Source organism: Anabrus simplex, chromosome 7 (genome assembly GCF_040414725.1).
Source record: "Anabrus simplex isolate iqAnaSimp1 chromosome 7, ASM4041472v1, whole genome shotgun sequence".
NCBI classification, from domain to species: domain Eukaryota; kingdom Metazoa; phylum Arthropoda; class Insecta; order Orthoptera; family Tettigoniidae; genus Anabrus; species Anabrus simplex.
In genome coordinates this window covers 303,839,143-303,859,089 of record NC_090271.1, presented here as the reverse complement: position 1 = coordinate 303,859,089, position 19,947 = coordinate 303,839,143, and the positions used below count along the sequence as shown (strand labels likewise).

General features: G+C 42.2%; 1 protein-coding gene across 2 annotated transcripts in view; it reads left to right on the top strand.

The window, feature by feature from the left end:
* LOC136877592 (lysyl oxidase homolog 2) overlaps positions 1–19,947 on the top strand; it is a 133,837-nt gene that overhangs the window by 87,938 nt on the left and 25,952 nt on the right. For both annotated transcript variants that reach the window (XR_011018606.1, XM_067151754.2), the window contains exon 5: positions 3,094–3,345. Coding sequence is in view for 1 of the 2 variants with exons in the window: in XM_067151754.2 (XP_067007855.2) it covers positions 3,094–3,345 (252 nt within the window). In the remaining variant the exon portion in view is untranslated. The remainder of the gene's footprint in view (positions 1–3,093; positions 3,346–19,947) is intronic.

Sequence of the window (19,947 nt, the reverse complement as noted above, 5' to 3'; positions counted from 1 at the left end):
GGACATTCCAAACAATTCTACGGTATTTCGGACGCTTTCTGGTCTTATCTTGTAAAACAGCAACGACATCCAGCGTTTTACTGAGGTTGAGCCATCCATGAAGTGTCTTATAAGAGAGTCGGGTTTCACCAAATGGTACTTAAGGCGAGATGGTGGGAGTTTTAACGGAATGATCTCATTTTAGAAAATTGGCTTTGAAGTTCTACTTTTTATCAGGTTTTTGATGCTCAGTTATTTCCAAATGATTCAAATATCTCTGTGGCATTACAATGTTATACCAGATGCTTGATTTTAAAGATTGATTTAAACTGTTGTGGTGCTTCTTCCTCGGATGTATTTGGAATAATGTTTTTTACCAGTTTTTAGGGTATTAAACCAAGCTGTGTGTATGAATTTACCCACTCTAACACGATTAACCAGCTAATGACTCCATCCCTTCTGAAATCAAGGCCAAACTCGTAGACTCGACTCACTTGTGAACGTCCGGAAGGAGCACTGCATTCGAATGCTTGCACAGCGGAAACAGACATTTAAAGCTAAGAACTGGATCACCAAAGCGATACTTAAATTATTGTTAAATGTAATGTCACAGAAATAATACTCTAACAAGACTTCTCTCCTCAAGGCTCTTGACTCGTACCACCTGAGCTTACATATGCTTGGCTATTAACAGCAAAATACAGTATACCGGAATGCTGGATGCCTTGGGAAGAAAGATACTTCTAAGAATCATCAGCCAATCTGTTAAAGAGGAACATGACCGAGCTCGATAGCTGCAGTCGCTTAAGTGCGGCCAGTATCCAGTATTCAGGAGATAGTGGGTTCGAACCCCACTGTCGGCAGCCCTGAAGATGGTTTTCCGTGGTTTCCCATTTTCACACCAGGCAAATGCTTTGGCTGTGCCTTAATTAAGGCCACGGCCGCTTCCTTTCCACTCCTAGCCCTTTCCTGTCCCATCGTCGCAATAAGACCTATCTGTATCGGAGCGACGTAAAGCAACTTGCAAAAAAAGAAGAAGAGGAACATGGAGGAGAAAGTACAATAATGAATTGTACATCACCTCTTATAAGAATAGCGATATCAGCCAGATTGAGGTGGGCCAGATACGTAGCACGGATGAGTGATATGAGAGTACCTAAAGAAATATTAAATGGAAATCCAGGGGGAGAAAGAGGACGAGGTCGACAGAGAACGAGATGGATGGATCGAATCATTGAAGATATTCGGGAAATGGGCTATAGAAATTGGAAAGCTTTAGTGTTGAATCGAGATAAATGGCGCAAGATCGTTGAAGAGACCAAGGTTTACAATGGACTGTAGAGCCATAGAAGAAGTATAAAATGTCACCGAAATAGTTTGGGTGTTCACGTGCTCTTTTGATATTATCCGCAAGATGCTACTGCCTGAGATGATAATCTTGGTCTTGTTTATACTAATTTACAGTTGATTATAGTAGGAACGTACGTTTGGTATGTCTTTAGCCAGTTGTAATACGATGCTATGTATGTGTGCAGATAAATATATAGTTTGTATAGGAGTGTTGAATAATAGTACTCATAGGATCTCCTTGTAAAACTCCGCTAGATTTCATGATAGCTTCTGAGCTGCTTATTCTATCATTGACGATTAGGAAGTTACATTGCAGGATATTGCTCATTGCTGGAGGGGATGTTTCTTCTTGTCCTAATAGGCCTACGGCTGAACGTTTCTGTAAAAGAATATTCCTGTCTACTTTAATGAGCACAATAGTCGTCCCTCAGTATTACGCACTCAGAAATCACCTTGCAGCAGATTTTGACAATATCTAAGTCTCCATTTCATATGTAAACTCAATCGAATCGGACGACGAATAACACCCTGCAAGCACAGGCCCTTACCATTTTCTCGCAGTCTCCTACTAGCACTTCCGATGTCTTATGTTCTGTGAATATCAAATTATTCCCATCTAGAATATTTCTCTGGATCGAGAACGGGGTATTTATGTTTCTTAATATATTCATTTACACCACAGAAACACGTAATAATTTAATACGCTCCTTATTTGTTGTTTATTGATATATTTTATATGGCGTGGCTCGAGTTTTAAAGCCCTTTACACAGAGTTAGCATCAGAAAGGGTATTTCATCGCATTTGCGACACCCCGCCCCCCCCCCCAAAGTGTATGAAAAGCAATGAGAAATTTGTATCGTATCAAATGACAATATCGTTCCCCTGTTGGGTAGTCAAACTAGGCGACCTATCTGCATGAGTGGTTGTCTGTTCTCCAGGCGACGTGCTATCGTCCATTCTAAGCGGATAGTTAGTTACAAATCAGAAACTATTCTTCATGATCAAAGATGGTGTATCTATGCCTAGCGCACACTATTCAGTGAAACTTCCCAAACAGATGTGATAACGAAAACTGGAAATACTCGTATAAATTTTATGTTGAACTCAGTACAACAAACTTCTGGTTATTCTTGCAAACACCCGATACAATGGAAGTACCACATAACAAACCAAATTGTGATTTTAATAAGACAGAGAGAGGAGACGTTTGTAGTCGAACTACGCAGCTGTGCGAATTATTCTGTATATCTTTGTGAATATTGGAAACTACACTGTCCAATAACTCGACTGTGAATTTAGGCTCCATCCATAACAGTGGATGGGGAGAATGAGGTGAAAGTCAATTTTGCTGAAATATTTCAGAATATTGAAATGTCACCTACATGAATATGCATACCCCCGAGAGATGTAGGAATCTATGTTACAAAGAAAATTGTGGGCAGAAAACCAAACTAAATTTCCCATGTTCCGTTTCCCTTTTCAGTATAATAATTTCCACGCATCCGCAAATTTAGTACAATACATATTTTAAAAATGGAACTTCCGTCTTATTCAGTATTGTACCATACTTGCCAGACTCAGAAGGAATGCTCCTTATTAGGCTAGTGCTCCAATACATTTAAATGAAAAATTTATTGTAGTTTTCAATGTTACTAGTTTTCATTTTCGTTTCAGTGTATTTTTACTCTTGAAATTACTCTTATTTGACCCTTACAATTTCATCCTTCTCTTACTAATTTACCAATGTTTATGTGCGATTGCAGCCTGGGGCCTGGTGTGTGGTGACGGCTGGGGACTGCTGGAAGCAGCAGTGGTTTGCCATCAGCTCGGCCTGGGCTATGCCAGCGACGCCGTGCAGACCAACTTCTTCGGTGGGAACTCCAGTCATATGGTACTGAGTGGAGTGGAGTGCAGGGGTAACGAGCCCGACCTCACTCGATGTCTTCACGACAGGATTGGCCAAGTGTCGTGTCCAGGGAGCGGCGAGAATATCGCTGCTGTTGTCTGCTCCAAAGGTATAACCAGGACTGCCAAGTTTTAATTCTAGGAAAAGCTAGTAATGGTATCCAAGAAAGCTGACAGAGGATGAAAAAGTTTCCATTAACCTTAATTGCTATTTACATTAATGACTTCAAAGAACAAAATTGCTTAAGATTCACTTTTTTGTATGTATCGGTGACACACTTAGCTTCTTCTTCTTCTTCTTCGTATTATTATTATTATTATTATTATTATTATTATTATTATTATTATTATTATTATTATTATTATTATTATTTGCGTATGGACCATGTTGGATCACGCAGCGCTTTTATGATTCGCCTTTCTCGTCTTCCACATGGCTTTCGTTCTTTCTCCGTGAACTCTCTTTCTTCCTTCAGTCTACTTGATTCCTGGTCTCCTTGGAACTTCATTCTCTGGCTGTACTACCCACCTGTATACTCTTTCACGGAACAGAATTCTGTCTAATATTTATGATACATCTATCTGGGCTTTCTCCAGGTCGATTTTTACTTCTTGAATCCATGGTAGGCACTTCAATCTTTTGCTGTATGTCATGATCTTGTGTGTAATCCTTGTTGTTGGGAGTCTTTGAACGTGTCCATAAAATTTCACTCTTCATTTTCTAATAATTGCTGCCATGCTGGACAGTTTCTCTGCTGCTTTACGGGAGTTCTGTCTGTATCCGTCTTCAGTCTTCACTTAGCTTTATTTAAACAATTATCATCAAATTGTTGTTCTTAATATTTACTCTCACAATTCATCTTGCAACATGTAGCCTAAAAGGAGAAAGTGCTCAAGCGGAACTATGTTGTATTTTGCATGAAAAAGACGGAATTATTTCTCCTCTGTTTTATTGCTACGGGGCAAAGTTAAAACAAGTAGCAGCACCTTTCTCAATATTTCACATATTTCGAACCATTGCAGTCTATTCAGCTAAGAAGATTATTCAAATTACTTCACAATCAGCAAAGTTCTTTTAGATTTGATTTGCATAAATTCATCATACGTACTACTCATAATCATTACTTGATCCAATGCAAACTGACGAGAAGTGTTATAAAGGAGAGGCCATGTAAGTCACTGGTGAATGAAATCCACAGCCAGTTTCCAGTCATTCGACGGGGTCAGGAATGGAATGAATGAAACCCCTTTCTAGCGGCGAGGATGGGAATTGTGCCGGCTGCCGAGGCCTGTCGCACTCCTCTGGGGCAATGATTAATGAATGATTAATGAAATGAAATTATATTGGAGAGTGTTGCTGGAATGAAAGATGACAGGAAAAACCGGAGTACCCGGAGGAAAACCTGTCCCGCCTCCTCTTTGTCCAGCACAAATCTCACGGAACCCAGCGGTGAGATGCCGGAGCGCTGCCGCCTGAGCCACGGAGGCTCCCTAAGTCTCTGGTAAGACCGCAATTAGAGTAAGATTGTATTGTGAGACTCTCACCAGGATTTCTTGATACTAAAACTGGAATAGATCCAAAGGTAATCAGCACGATTTGTTCTTGGTGATTTTTCGACAAAAGAGTAATGTTAAGAAAATGTTGCGGACTTTGTGCTTACCCCAATGAAGATCTTTTTTTATATTAACGCCTAGGTACTTTGAGTGATCCACATAAGGAACTTTCACCCCATCAACGCAGTAATTAAAACTGAGAGGACATTTCCTATTTGTGAAACTCATAACCTGACTTTTAGCCCCGTTTGTCATCATACTATTTCCTGCAGTTCATCTCACAACATTATGGAGGTCATTTTGCAGTTCCTCACAAACTTGTAACTTATTTATTACTCTGTAGAGAATAACATCAACCGAAAAAACCTTACCTTTGATTGCAGTTTTTTACACATATCATTGTTTCATGTTTGTGGATGGTTCATGTTTGTGGGTTACTGTAGTCACGTCCTAGTTCGTGAACCATGGGCAACGGCTGAGTGGCCTAGTAAGTGGTCCTGAGAGTCGGGATACCAGTTGCTATGGAATGGGAGTGGGCATCTCGGACATATTCTGAGTCGTGGCCCTCCTTGTGCTCAGGCGGCTAGGACTACACAATTCACCGGTGGTCCATAACCCGTTAGAGGAGAGATCCTCACTTGGACTATGTGCAAGTAGGGCAGCATCCTGCTTCATGAATTTACCGAGCTCAGAACACTTTAAGCAAGCCTCGGACCTATGGGAGTAATGGAGTCCCACTCCCATTTGACAGGCGAGGGACTCCTTGGAAACAACTTGGCGAACGAAATGGAATTCGATGGGGAGCTATCAATATTAATGGGGCTTATGGAAGAAAGAAGGTAGAACTTGCTGAGTCAGCAAAGAGGATGCATCTGGATGTGCTAGGAGTAAGTGATATTCGGGTAAGGGGAGATAAGGAGGAAGAGATAGGAGATTATAAAGTGTACTTGACGGGTGTTAGAAAGGGAAGGGCAGAGTCTGGGGTAGGGCTCTTTATCAGGAATACCATTGCACGCAACATAGTTTCTGTTAGGCACGTAAGTGAGCGAATGATGTGGGTAGATTTGTCTGTGGGAGGAATTAGGACAAGAATTGTGTCCGTGTATTCACCATGTGAGGGTGCAGATGAGGATGAAGTTGACAAGTTTTATGAAGCATTGAGTGACATCGTGGTCAGGGTCAACAGCAAGGATAGAATAGTACTAATGGGCGATTTCAATGCGAGAGTTGGGAATAGAACTGAAGGATACGAAAGGGTGATTGGTAAATGTGGGGAAGATATGGAAGCTAATGGGAATGGGAAGCGTTTGCTGGACTTCTGTGCTAGTATGGGTTTAGCTGTTACGAATACATTCTTCAAGCATAAGGCTATTCACCGCTACACATGGGAGGCTAGGGGTACCAGATCCATAATAGACTATATCTTAACAGACTTTGAATTCAGGAAATCTTTTAGGAATGTACGAGTTTTTCGGGGATTTTTCGATGATACAGACCATTATCTGATCTGTAGTGAACTATCTCTAGGCCTAGGGTAGAGAAAGTGAAATCTGTCTGCAAACGAATAAGGGTAGAAAATCTCCAGGACGAGGAAATTAGACAGAAGTACATGGATATGATTAGTGAGAAGTTTCGAACAGTAGACAGTAAGCAGGTTCAGGATATAGAAAGTGAATGGGTGGCATACAGGGATGCTGTAGTAGAAACAGCAAGGGAATGCCTAGGAACAACTGTGTGTAAAGATGGGAAAAGGCGAACATCTTGGTGGAATGATGAAGTGAGAGCAGCCTGTAAACGTAAAAAGAAGGCTTATCAGAAATGGCTCCAAACAAGGGCCGAGGCAGACAGGGATTTGTACGTAGATGAAAGAAACAGAGCGAAACAAATAGTTGTTGAATCCAAAAAGAAGTCATGGGAAGATTTTGGTAATAACCTGGAAAGGCTAGGTCAAGCAGCAGGGAAACCTTTCTGGACAGTAATAAAGAATCTTAGGAAGGGAGGGAAAAAGGAAATGAACAGTGTTTTGAGTAATTCAGGTGAACTCATAACAGATCCCAGGGAATCACTGGAGAGGTGGAGGGAATATTTTGAACATCTTCTCAATGTAAAAGGAAATCATCATGGTGGTGTTGCAAACAGTCAAGCTCTTGGGGAGGAGGAAAATGATGTTGGTGAAATTATGCTTGAGGAAGTGGAAAGGATAGTAAATAAACTCCATTGTCATAAGGCAGCAGGAATAGATGAAATTAGACCTGAAATGGTGAAGTATAGTGGGAAGGCAGGGATGAAATGGCTTCATAGAGTAGTCAAATTAGCGTGGAGTGTTGGTAAGGTACCTTCAGATTGGACAAAAGCAGTAATTGCACCTATCTATAAGCAAGGGAACAGGAAGGATTGCAACAACTATCGAGGTATCTCATTGATTAGTATACCAGGCAAAGTATTCACAGGCATCTTGGAAGGGAGGGTGCGATCAGTCGTTGAGAGGAAGTTGGATGAAAACCAGTGTGGTTTCAGACCACAGAGAGGCTGTCAGGATCAGATTTTCAGTATGCGCCAGGTAATTGAAAAATGCTACGAGAGGAATAGGCAGTTGTGTTTATGTTTCGTAGATCTAGAGAAAGCATATGACAGGGTACCGAGGGAAAATATGTTCGCTTTACTGGGGGACTATGGAATTAAAGGTAGATTATTAAAATCAATCAAAGGCATTTATGTTGACAATTGGGCTTCAGTGAGAATTGATGGCAGAATGAGTTCTTGGTTCAGGGTACTTACAGGAGTTAGACAAGGCTGTAATCTTTCACCTTTGCTGTTTGTAGTTTACATGGATCATATGCTGAAAGGTATAAAATGGCAGGGAGGGATTCAGTTAGGTGGAAATGTAGTAAGCAGCCTGGCCTATGCTGACGACTTGGTCTTAATGGCAGACTGTGCCGAAAGCCTGCAGTCTAACATCTTGGAACTTGAAAATAGGTGCAATGAGTATGGTATGAAAATTAGCCTCTCGAAGACTAAATTGATGTCAGTAGGTAAGAAATTCAACAGAATTGAATGTCAGATTGGTGATACAAAGCTAGAACAGGTCGATAATTTCAAGTATTTAGGTTGTGTGTTTTCCCAGGATGGTAATATAGTAAGTGAGATTGAATCAAGGTGTAGTAAAGCTAATGCAGTGAGCTCGCAGTTGCGATCAGCAGTATTCTGTAAGAAGGAAGTCAGCTCCCAGACGAAACTATCTTTACATCGGTCTGTTTTCAGACCAACTTTGCTTTATGGGAGCGAAAGCTGGGTGGACTCAGGATATCTTATTCATAAGTTAGAAGTAACAGACATGAAAGTAGCAAGAATGATTGCTGGTACAAACAGGTGGGAACAATGGCAGGAGGGAACTCGGAATGAGGAGATAAAGGCTAATTTAGGAATGAACTCGATGGATGAAGCTGTACGCATAAACCGGCTTCGGTGGTGGGGTCATGTGAGGCGAATGGAGGAGGATAGGTTACCTAGGAGAATAATGGACTCTGTTATGGAGGGTAAGAGAAGTAGAGGGAGACCAAGACGACGATGGTTAGACTCTGTTTCTAACGATTTAAAGATAAGAGGTATAGAACTAAATGAGGCCACAACACTAGTTGCAAATCGAGGATTGTGGCGACGTTTAGTAAATTCTCAGAGGCTTGCAGACTGAACGCTGAAAGGCATAACAGTCTATAATGATAATGTATGTATGTATGTATGTATTCATATATGTATAAGAAAACATAAAGGTCCAATAAAACCACTTTGAGGAATTTAGTAATATGAGGTACCAAAATACGTCAGCTTCGTGTTAGTAGATTTACTGGGATGTGAAAGAACTCTTGTGTGACAAAATTCCGGCACCTCGGTGTCTTCTAAAACGATAAAAGTAGAACCTGATACGAATAACATCAACGTACAGAAGGAGCATTAAAAAGTCTTTATTCTTCAATAGGCCTAAGTTATCTCAAATAACAATTCATCGTGTCGCAGTCTGTATGGCGTCCATGTCGATCAGCTCCTCCTAACCTGGTTACCTATAGTGTGAGCCAAATTGGAAGCTTTTTGGCCCCGAGAGGCTACTTAGAAATGTCAAATCAAGTGGCTGTTATATTGTTACATTATATCACCCAATCAATGCGTCGCGCTATGCGAAAAAGAACACTACATTAAATATCACTTGCGACAAGCCAAAATATTGTTCCTTCATAGAAACGACTGCAATGACAATTTGTTTTACGTCGCACCGACACAGCTAAGTCTTATGGCGACGATGGGATACGGAAGGCCTAGGAGTGGGAAGGAAGCGGCCTAGCCTTAATTAAGGTACAGCTCCAGCATTTGACTGGTGTGAAAATGGGAAAGCATGGAAAACCATCTTCAGGGCTGGGGTTCGAACCCACTATCTCCCGGATGTAAACTCACAGCTGCGCGACCCTAACCGCACGACCAACTCGCCCGGTCGAATGCAATGAGAACGACTTGCTTCAGTATCTCAGCACTGCTCATTGCTCAACTTCTTAATTCACTGCATTATTTCCAAATGACGCCAGAAGCATTTTACAGTGTTTCCATGTATCATCACAATTTATACTGCAATTGGAAACACGTAAGTCCGGATTCCACCGAAATCCATCTAGAGCTTACAGTGCACTGTGTATAAGCTGCAACAATTAAGACTTACTCTACCCAGATTTAGAACTGGTAAGGTCTAGTTTTTACAGTGCACTGTGTATAAGCTGCAACAATTAAGGCTTAATCTACCCAGATTTAGCGCTGGTGAGGTCTGTTGTTTACAGTGCACTGTGTATAAGCTGCAACAATTAAGGCTTAATCTACCCAGATTTAGCGCTGGTGAGGTCTGTTGTTTACAGTGCACTGTGTATAAGCTGCAACAATTAAGGCTTAATCTACCCAGATTTAGCGCTGGTGAGGTCTGTTGTTTACAGTGCACTGTGTATAAGCTGCAACAATTAAGGCTTAATCTACCCAGATTTAGCGCTGGTGAGGTCTGTTGTTTACAGTGCACTGTGTATAAGCTGCAACAATTAAGGCTTAATCTACCCAGATTTAGCGCTGGTGAGGTCTGTTGTTTACAGTGCACTGTGTATAAGCTGCAACAATTAAGGCTTAATCTACCCAGATTTAGAACTGGTAAGGTCTAGTGTTTACAGTGCACTGTGTATAAGCTGCAACAATTAAGGCTTAATCTACACAGATTTAGCGCTGGTGAGGTCTGTTGTTTACAGTGCACTGTGTATAAGCTGCAACAATTAAGACTTACTCTACCCAGATTTAGAACTGGTAAGGTCTAGTGTTTACAGTGCACTGTGTATAAGCTGCAACAATTAAGGCTTAATCTACCCAGATTTAGCGCTGGTGAGGTCTGTTATTTACAGTGCACTGTGTATAAGCTGCAACAATTAAGGCTTACTCTACACAGATTTAGCGCTGGTGAGGTCTGTTGTTTACAGTGCACTGTGTATAAGCTGCAACAATTAAGGCTTACTGTACCCAGATTTAGAACTGGTAAGGTCTAGTGTTTACAGTGCACTGTGTATAAGCTGCAACAATTAAGGCTTTCTCTACCCAGATTTAGAACTGATGAGATCTAGTGCTAACACAGCACTGTGTAGGATCTTCAAAAATTAAGGCTTACTCTACATAGATCTAGAGCTGTTGAGGTATAGTTTTAACAATGTATGGGCTAGAACAAGTAAATCTTACTCTACATAGATTTAGCACTGGTGAGGTCTAGTGTTTATAGAGCACCATGTATGGCCTAGAACAAGATTGTTGTTCTCATCTATCAGTTTTAGACAGATCTCTGGCTTTGACAATATGAAATTGACTGAGCTATGAGCTGTGTTATTAAGGACATTTTCTATACAGTTAGTCCCTGGGATGAATGATGTCGAAGTATGGCTCGTAGGGTCCGATAGTGGGTATATTCCACTGAGTTTGACGGACCATCTGACGTGCTGAGAATGCAACGGGAAACTACCATGCTCCTCATTTTCCTAGTACGCCTCATCACTGACGTGGTTGCTGGTCATGGAACTGTTGTCCACCTCCGTCGCGTAACGGCTAGTGTTATTAGCTGCCGTCCTCGGGGGTCCGGGTTCGATTCCCGGTACTGCTAGATATTTAAAAATTGGCAGGAGGGCTGGTATGTGATGGAAATGGTACATGCAAGTCTCCTCCATTGGGGGCGTGCCTGAAAAGAGCTGCACCACCTCAGGATGAGGACACGAGTTTGTCGGCCTCCATGGCTAAATTGTTAGCGTGCTGGCCTTTGGTCACAGGGGTCCCGGGTTCGATTCCCAACAGGGTCGAGAATTTTAACCATAATTGGTTATTTCCGCAGGTCACCTTGTTCTCAGACACTAAAAGGCATATGCCATTTCATATGGAACTGTTGAGGATCCACTCAGCCTTAAGGATAAGGATCAAACATATACAGAACCTAACTAGTCGTTCTCTCAAGCGGACGATATTATGCTTGGCTCTGCTCCTCCTGAAATGTCTACCCGGCTAATAATTTCAGCTTTTCAGTTGAGATTTTCAGTTAAAATACTTGACATTGTTCCCTTGGTACACTTGTTGCTCGGCTGTTTTTAGAATACGTATAAATTTACAATGTGCTTTACATCACACCCACACAGACAGATCTTATAGCGACCATGGGATAGGAGTGGGAAGGAAGCTTTAATTAAGGTACAGCCTTAGCGTTTGTCTGGTGTGAAAATAGGAAACCACAGAAAACCATCTTCAGGATTGCCGACAGTGGGGTTCGAGCCCACTATCTAGCGAATGCAAGCTCACGGCTGCGCGCCCCTAACCGCACGGCCATCTCGTCCGGTTTAAAAAAAATATAGCACTAAGCATTCATTATCATTTTGCAAGGCAGGATTGTATCAGAGGCGGAGAGTAATTGCCAGTAGTTCGGCTCTACCGTGGCTCTACACCTCTGTATTCGGGAGACGGAGAGGAGCTGGTCCACACCGTCGGCTGTCCATTCCCCTGCACTAAAGCAAATGTCTGGACAGTTTCTAGTATAGACCATGGCCGCGAAATCCCTCATCTTCTCCATACAACTCCATCACGACCACAATCTCCCGGCCTGAGAGACAGCGCCACCGTCTAGGAGGCCCGCCTCCCCCTTCAGGGGAGGAACGAAAACAGTTTAGTAGTAATGCAAGTGGTTTAACTTTTCATTAACGCATCGAAGGTTTTCAGCAACGCAAGGTTGGGAAAGGGTTAGGAGCGGGGAGGTAGTGTACATGACCTTAATTAAGGTACAGCCCTAGCATTTGGCTGGTGCGAACATGAGAAACCACGGACAACCATCTTCAAGGCTGCCGACGGTGCAGTTCGAACCCTCATTTCCCAAATGCAGACTCACAGCTGAGGGATCCTAACCACACGGCCAACTTGCTAGGTGGTGGAGAGTATGTATGTCTGCCCCTTAATCCTGTTTATTGATATGGGGTCGGGGATGACGTGAGATGAGTTGAGATGGCAAATTTTCTGACGCTAACCCCAGTTGAGGAGCTAATGAAGAAGGTGGAAGGAATCGGCTGTGGCCAGGGGGGTAATGAATGCGACACCGGCCAAAATAAATATTCGGACCCCCTCAAATACAATGTTAAACCTCCGAATAACTTAATATTATTATTTTTATTGTTTATATTATTATTATCATTATTATTATTATTATTATTTACTAAAGGGGACGGGTTTGACAAGGGCTATTTTTGGTTTGTAAAGAAGCAGAGGTAATCTACGGCACATAAAAAACCTCAGCATTGAAGTGTAATACAAATTGGAGAGAAAATAGACAAATAATTTTTATGGGCTCGAGGGATGAGGGGTGCATTTAATTGCATTTCTTAAATTTCTTCAGGCAATAAAGGCTAGAAAAGCGACGCAACAGATACATTACAGCAAGGAAAAGTATGCTTCTTTTTTTTTTTTTTTGCTAGTTGCTTTACGTCGCACCGACACAGATAGGTCTTATGGCGACGATGGGACAGGGAAGGGCTGGGAGTGGGAAGGAAGCGGCCGTGGCCTTAATTAAGGTACAGCCCCAGCATTTGTCTGGTGTGAAAATGGGAAATCACGGAAAAACATCTTCAGGGCTGCCGATAGTGGGATTCGAACCTACTATCTCCCGGATGCAAGCTCACAGCCGCGCGCCTCTACGCGCACGGCCAACTCGCCCGGTGGAGAAGTATGCAATATACTGCCTAGTTATATAAACAAAGGGATTATTTGTTATTGTAAGGTTCTTAAAAATAATGTTTAATAGGTTTTATTTGACTGCCTTCGTGGTTTGACGGCCGAGCATCAACCAAGATCCATTTATATGTTCGTAATTAACTTTAATTGAATTCATTTCTCGGTAACTAGAGAACTATACTCTGTACCCGATGCCGAAGTCTCGGTTACAATAATGTATTCGATTACAACACATAAAAATATACAAACAAAATTAAATGAAATAACTGTTGAAATAAAGTTTGAAAAATATCAAACCGCAGAACTGATATTGACTTTATGCAAAGAGAGCTCGCTGGAAACTAAGTTGACTGATTGTTACTGCAACTTCTTGACAGTTTTATCGAATAATTTGGGTGCAGTCAGAATTTATGGTAGAATGAGGGCCTAGTTCAGCGTTGTTACAGGAATTAAACAAGGCTGCAAATTCAACCTTTACCGAGCAAGTTGGTCGTGTGGTTAGGGGCTCGCAGCTGTGAGCTTGCATCCGGGAGATAGTGGGTTGGAACCCCACTGTCAGCAGCCCTCAGAATGGTTTTCCGTGGTTCCCCATTTTCACCCCAGGCAAATGCTGTGGCTGTACCTAACTAAGGCTACGGCCGCTTCCTTCCCAGTCCTAGCCCTTTCCTATCCCATCGCCGCCATAAGAACTATTTGTGTCGGTGCAACGTAAAGCCAATTGTAAAAAATGTATAACTTCATATATCCACCTTTGTTGTTCATAATTTGTGTGGATCATTTACTGAAAGAAATAAAATAGGAAGAACCTGTAATCTAACATCTTGGAACTTGGAAAGGGATGCAGTGTGTACAAAACCAAAATGAGCCTTTTCAAAACTAAAGAGATGTCAGTAGGAGAGAAAACTATGAGGCCTGAATGTCAGGTGGGGAATACAAAGCTGGAACTGGTAGATCATTTCAAGTATTTAGCTTGTGTGTATATTTTTTCCAAATTGCTCCCATTTCTCCTCTTGAATTCTAACTTTATCTTCATATTGTGATGACTAAAAAGGGCCCCACGGGATCTCAACTTCGGAGCGTGTGTTGGCGACCTTAGCTGAGTCCTGGCATTGATTCCACTTGCTTGTGCCAGGCTCCTCACTTTCATCTATCCTATCCGACCTCCTTTGGTCAATTCTTGTTCTTCTCCGACCCCGACGGTATTAGAGCATTCGAGGCCTAGGGAGTCTTTCATTTTCACGCCCGTCGTGGCTCTTGTCTTCCTTTGGCCGACATCTTTATTTTTCGAAGTGTCGGATGCCTTCCATTTTTTTTTCTCTGATTAGTGTTATATAGAGGATGGTTGCCTAGTTGTACTTCCTCTTAAATCAATAATCACCACTACCACCACCACCAGGCTCCTCACTTTCATCTATCCTATCCGACCTGCCTTGGTCAATTCTTTTCCGACCCCGACGGTAGGCCTATTAGGTTTGCGAATCCTACGAAGTCTTTAATTTTCACGCCCTTTGTGGCCCTTGCCTTTCTTTTCCCGATCCTCCTGTGGGTAGCGGAGGTAGAATAACACCCGCGGTATTCCCTGACTGTCGTAAGAGGCGACTAAAAGGGGCTTCAGGGGCCTTCAACTTGGGAGAGTGAGTTGGCGACCACGGAGCTCTTAGCTGAGTCCTGGCATTGCTTCTATTTACTTGTGCCAGGCTCCTCACTTTCATCTGTCCTATCCGACCTCACTTGGTGAACTCTTGTTCTCTTCCAATCCCGGCGGTATTAGAGCACTCCAGGCCTAGGGAGTCTTTCGTTTTCACGCCCTTCGTGGCCCTTGTCTTCCTTTGGCCGATACCTTTTTTTTTTCGAAGTGTCTGATCCCTTCCTTTTTTCTCTCTGATTTGTGTTACACAGAGCATGGTTGCCAAGTTGTACTTCCTCCTAAAACAGTAACCACCACCACCACCTTCATATTATGAACTTCAGAAACTCCACGCAAGCTCTTTCGCCTACTAACGTCAGTCCACGTCATCTTTCTACTGACAGCTTGGAACATACCACATCGTTGAGCATCTCTTCTCCTTACTCCCAAGTCTTCCCAGCCCAAACTTTGCAGCATTTTCGTAAAACAACTCCTTCGTCGGGAATCACCCAAAACAAATCGTGTAGTTTTTCCTTGCATCTTTCCCAGTTTTGGTGTCATATAATCCTAATGAGGGTCCCAGGTCGTACCAGAGATTTACACGCCCTTACATTTACAGACTTACTGCAACCCCTATAAACCTCCATAACGATATCAAGATATGGTAACCTTTGTTTATAACCTCATCAATGTGATTACCCCAATCAAGATTTCTGCATGTATTAACACCTACGTACTAACAGTGATTCCCATGATATAGTATCACCCCAACAACACAATAATTAAAACTGAAATAGGATTTCCTCTTGATGAAACTTATCTCATTTACAATGATACCGTTTTTCTCCTATCCAACATTGTCGAGGTCTTTTTTCAGTCGCTCACAATCCTCTAACTTATTTACTACCCTATACAGTACATGATCTGAAAAAATGCCTTACCTGCGAATACAGTCCTTTACTCATATCATTTATATACATACTAAAACATAAAGGTCCAATAATACTCTCCTGTAGGACACTCCCTAATCGTTAGATGATCAGATAATTAATTAATAACGGCTTGTGGTGCAGATCTTTCAAGATGACACCTTGTAGGTGTCCTGTTCGTCTGTGAGGACGAAAATGGCACAAACACCCTGTACCCGAGCCGGAGGAATTAACCAATGAAAGTTAAAATCTTCGACCCGGGATCCCTTGGACGAAACTCCAGTATGCTAACCATTTTTTCAACGCACCAGAACATGGTAATATAATGCTTCCCGTACTCTAATTCTCCAAGATCTGTTTTCTAGAAACTTAGCTCCCATTCAAGCACTCTTTTGTCTAGTCCAATAGTCCTCATTTTCGTCTGAGTGCAAGTACGCAATGTTCTGCTTTTACTGTCGCACATACTTAGACACAATCTACGTGTGAACTCCACTCGTTAAAGAAACATTTTACAAGCTGTTTTACAGCCGGATGCCCTTCCTCACGCCAGCTCATGTGGAGGGATATGATCACTATTGCGTGTTTCTGTAGTGGTTGGCAGTGCGATGTGTTGTCTGAATATCAAGAGGGGAGTATTGCGACAAACACAAACACCCAGTCCCCGAGCCAGAAGAATTAATAACACGAGTTTAAAATCCTGTCCGTCTCTGTGGTGTAGTGGTTAGCGTGATTAGCTGCCACATTTAGGGTCCCGGTTCGATTCCCGGTACTGCCGCAAAATTTGAAAAGTGGTACGAGGGCTGGAACGGGGTCCACTCAGCCTCGGGAGGTCAAGTGAGTAGAGATGGGTTCGATTCCCACCTCAACCATCCTCGAAGTGGTTTTCCGTGGTTTCGCACTTGTCCTCCAGGTAAATGCCGGGATGGTACGTAACTTACGGCCACGGCTGCCTCCTTCCTTCTTCCTTGCCTCTCCTTCCAATATTCCCGTCCTCTCACGAGGCCCTTGTTCAGCATAGTAGGTGATGCCGCCTGAGCGAGGCACTGGTCCTCCTCCTCAGTTTCATCCCCGATGCAACGTCTCACACTACAGGAGGCGGTAGAGATGAGATCCTTCGCTAAATCCGAGGGAAAAACCGACCCTGGAGGGTAAATGGATTAAGAAATAAAGAAGTAAATAAAGAAGATTAAAATCCCCAACCCGTCCGGGAACCGAACCGCGGACCCTCTGAACCGAAAGTATCGAGGCTGACAATTCATCCAAGGAGTCGGTCGCGTAAAAACAATAACATTGTTATTATAAGACACATGTTCAGTCTGCTAGGAAGTGTAGGCGACGAATATGGTAGGGGTAAACCAAGGTATGAATATGACAGAGCAGATGTAGGACGTAGTAGTTTCCTAGAAATGAAAACGTTAGCTTTTGATAGGATGGCAGTGAGCGCTGCATCAAACCAGTCTATGGGCTGATGATCCAAACAACAGTTTAAAATATTCAATGTTCAAGAATATTTACTAGGTTGAAAACAATTCAAGGAAGATTATCTCACTTTCACTTACTTTGAAATGTAAAATTACTTCCCACTAATTCCTCATGCGCACAGCCATTTGTCTTGGGATGTTGGACTACAGTGATACGTCTTCTTGGAAGAACCTGATTAGCGAAAGTTGAGAAGTAGATCGTGTGTCATGTGTTATCTATGTCTTGGGAAGGGAGAAAGTCTTTCCTCTGCTACCAGACGGATGTAGTCATCCGCATCAAGAGTTTCTCCTCTGAAGAGAACTACACAGCTTACAAGAAGATATAAATAGGTTATATGTCTTATTCAGAAATGTTATAACCGAACATCCATCAGTGTGCATTATAGACCTACCTGCTACTACTGAAACGTTTTCATTCTTCCCCTGAAGGGGGAGGCGGGTATATCTTGTACTAACAGCTGTCACCTTGCCCACGAAATGGTAATGATAGGCAAAAACACCCATTCCCCGAACCAGAAGAATTAACCAACACGGCTAAAATACCATGCCCGGTCGGGAATCAAATCCCGGACTATCCTCCGCTATGCTGACTTTTTTCGTAAAATGAATTAGAACGACGATTTTATATTTTTCCTTAAGTGCTTTGTTTTATACAATTTGTGGCTTAAATATAAGCTTTTTATGAATGGCTAGGAGTAGGAATGATAGGACGAAGAATAGAATTACAGTTAAGCAATGAGGAGTAGAGTAGGACAAGCACGAAGAAACTTCGTTTGTGACCACCATTTAAATCTGAACCCGGTTATGGTCTACATTTTCTCACACTACTTTATGAAATGAAAAGGTGAAGTGTATCTCAAACCCTCTGCAAGAATCTGGACCAAAGTTACGGATCTCGTGGACGGAAAAAGAGTAGATTTCAGAATTGATGGACACACTAGGGAAAGAAATTACAAGAACATTTTCATAAAAGAACACAAAATCGAATACTTGTGATGCGAAGCAAGAGAATTGATGCTGACCAGACAGGAGGAAAAAGATAAACCTAAACGACTGGTACAGTGGAGTACTACAGCACATCATCCGTATTCGAGTTTGATGAACTGATGAATGGTTGATTTATTGAGCGAATGAATGACTTAATGGTCAGCCTCTGTGGTGTAGTGGTTAGGGTGATTAGCTGCCACCCCCTCCTCGGTGGCCCAGGTTCGATTCCCGGCTCTGCCACGAACTTTGAAAAGTGGTACGAGGGCTGGAACGTGGTCCACTCAGCCTCGGGAGGTCAACTGAGTAGACGGGGTTTCGATTCCTACCTCATCCATCCTCGAAGTGCTTTTCCGTGGTTTCCCACCTCTCCTCCAAGCAAATGTCGGGGTGGTTTCTAACTTAAGTCCACGACCGCTTTCATCCGTCTTCCTTGTCTATCCCTTTCAATCTTCTCACCCCCCTCCCACAAGGCTCCTGTTCAGAATAGTAGGTGAGGACGCCTGGGCGAGGTACTGGTCCTCCTCCCCAGCTGTAACCCCCGACGCGAAGTTTCACGCCCCAGGGCACTGCCCTTGAGGCGTAGATGTGAGATTCCTCGCTGAGTCCGAGGGAAAAAGCAAACCTGGAGGGTAAACGGATTAAGAAAGAAAGAAAGAAAGAAAGAAAGAAAGAAAGAAAGAAAAATGACTTGAAGATTAATTCCTACATTCATACACGACCACATTTTAACCATGTAATTAACCATTTAACAATTCATGCAGTCATTAACTCATCCAATTCAGTCATAATGTGTGTTGTAGTTGTAGGATAACTCTATAAGTCTTGTGTCACAAAAGTAAGCGCTATATAAGCTTACGAATGGGAAGATGCATGTTGTCTTAGACTATATAGCATTGTTAACGTCTAGGACAAAATAAATAATATCTTTCAGGCGATCAAGAACTAGGGAAATGCAGTATTCTACTCTATTCTATTCTGCTACAGCACATCGCCTCACCGCGGAGCAAGTTCTACAGAACAGATCACGTGGAGAAGGAGTAATTAGCTGTTCATTTCCTATTCTGTATATAATGTAAAGACTTATTGCGAGGAATTCACTGAGATAATCGTAAATCGTGTATCTTGAACGTCCGACACAGAGCAGTGGAAAAGTGGAGGTAAGTGACGGGCAGAAATCACTGACGTCATGAAGTCACTGTATTAGCTTAACCATTAATTTATTATTATTTGACTTTAGGATCTGCGGTTGGATTGTCGTATTGGCTTAAATTATTGATGTGACCAGAACTATTTATTGAGAGCAATATGAACATCCTTCTTCCCTGTTTTGAATTCTTGGGAGAAAGTACATGTTGTCTGCTGTGGCATCCTATCCAGCTGAAAAGATTTATTGGAACAAACGATCCCCATCTCACTGACATAAGAAGCCAGGGTCGTATACGACGAGTAGTAAACTGCGAGAGTTATGAAATCCAGAACAGTGTAAGACCAGTGTTGCTAACGTTAGTGGTTTTCCGCCAATCAGTGCTAAAATGTATCAATCAGCTGTAAGCGAGAAATCTTGAGGTTTGCAGATGTTCATTTTGCAGTTTTTGTACATGATTTATCTGTTAAGAATGTACCTGAAATCAATACAGGAAAGACTTTCATATTGCTGAAATTATTTTTGTGTGTGTGGAGGTAATGACGTATTATTTTCAATCAGTGAAAGGGCTTTAGTAAGTTCTTGCTGATAGGGCGTTCTTATATTTATTTATTTATTTATTTATTTATGTATTCATTTATTTATTTACTTACTTACTTACTTATTTATTCATTCTTCTTCTTTGTCATTTAGGCCTACTGAGGACCACGGGGCTCGTATCTACTCTT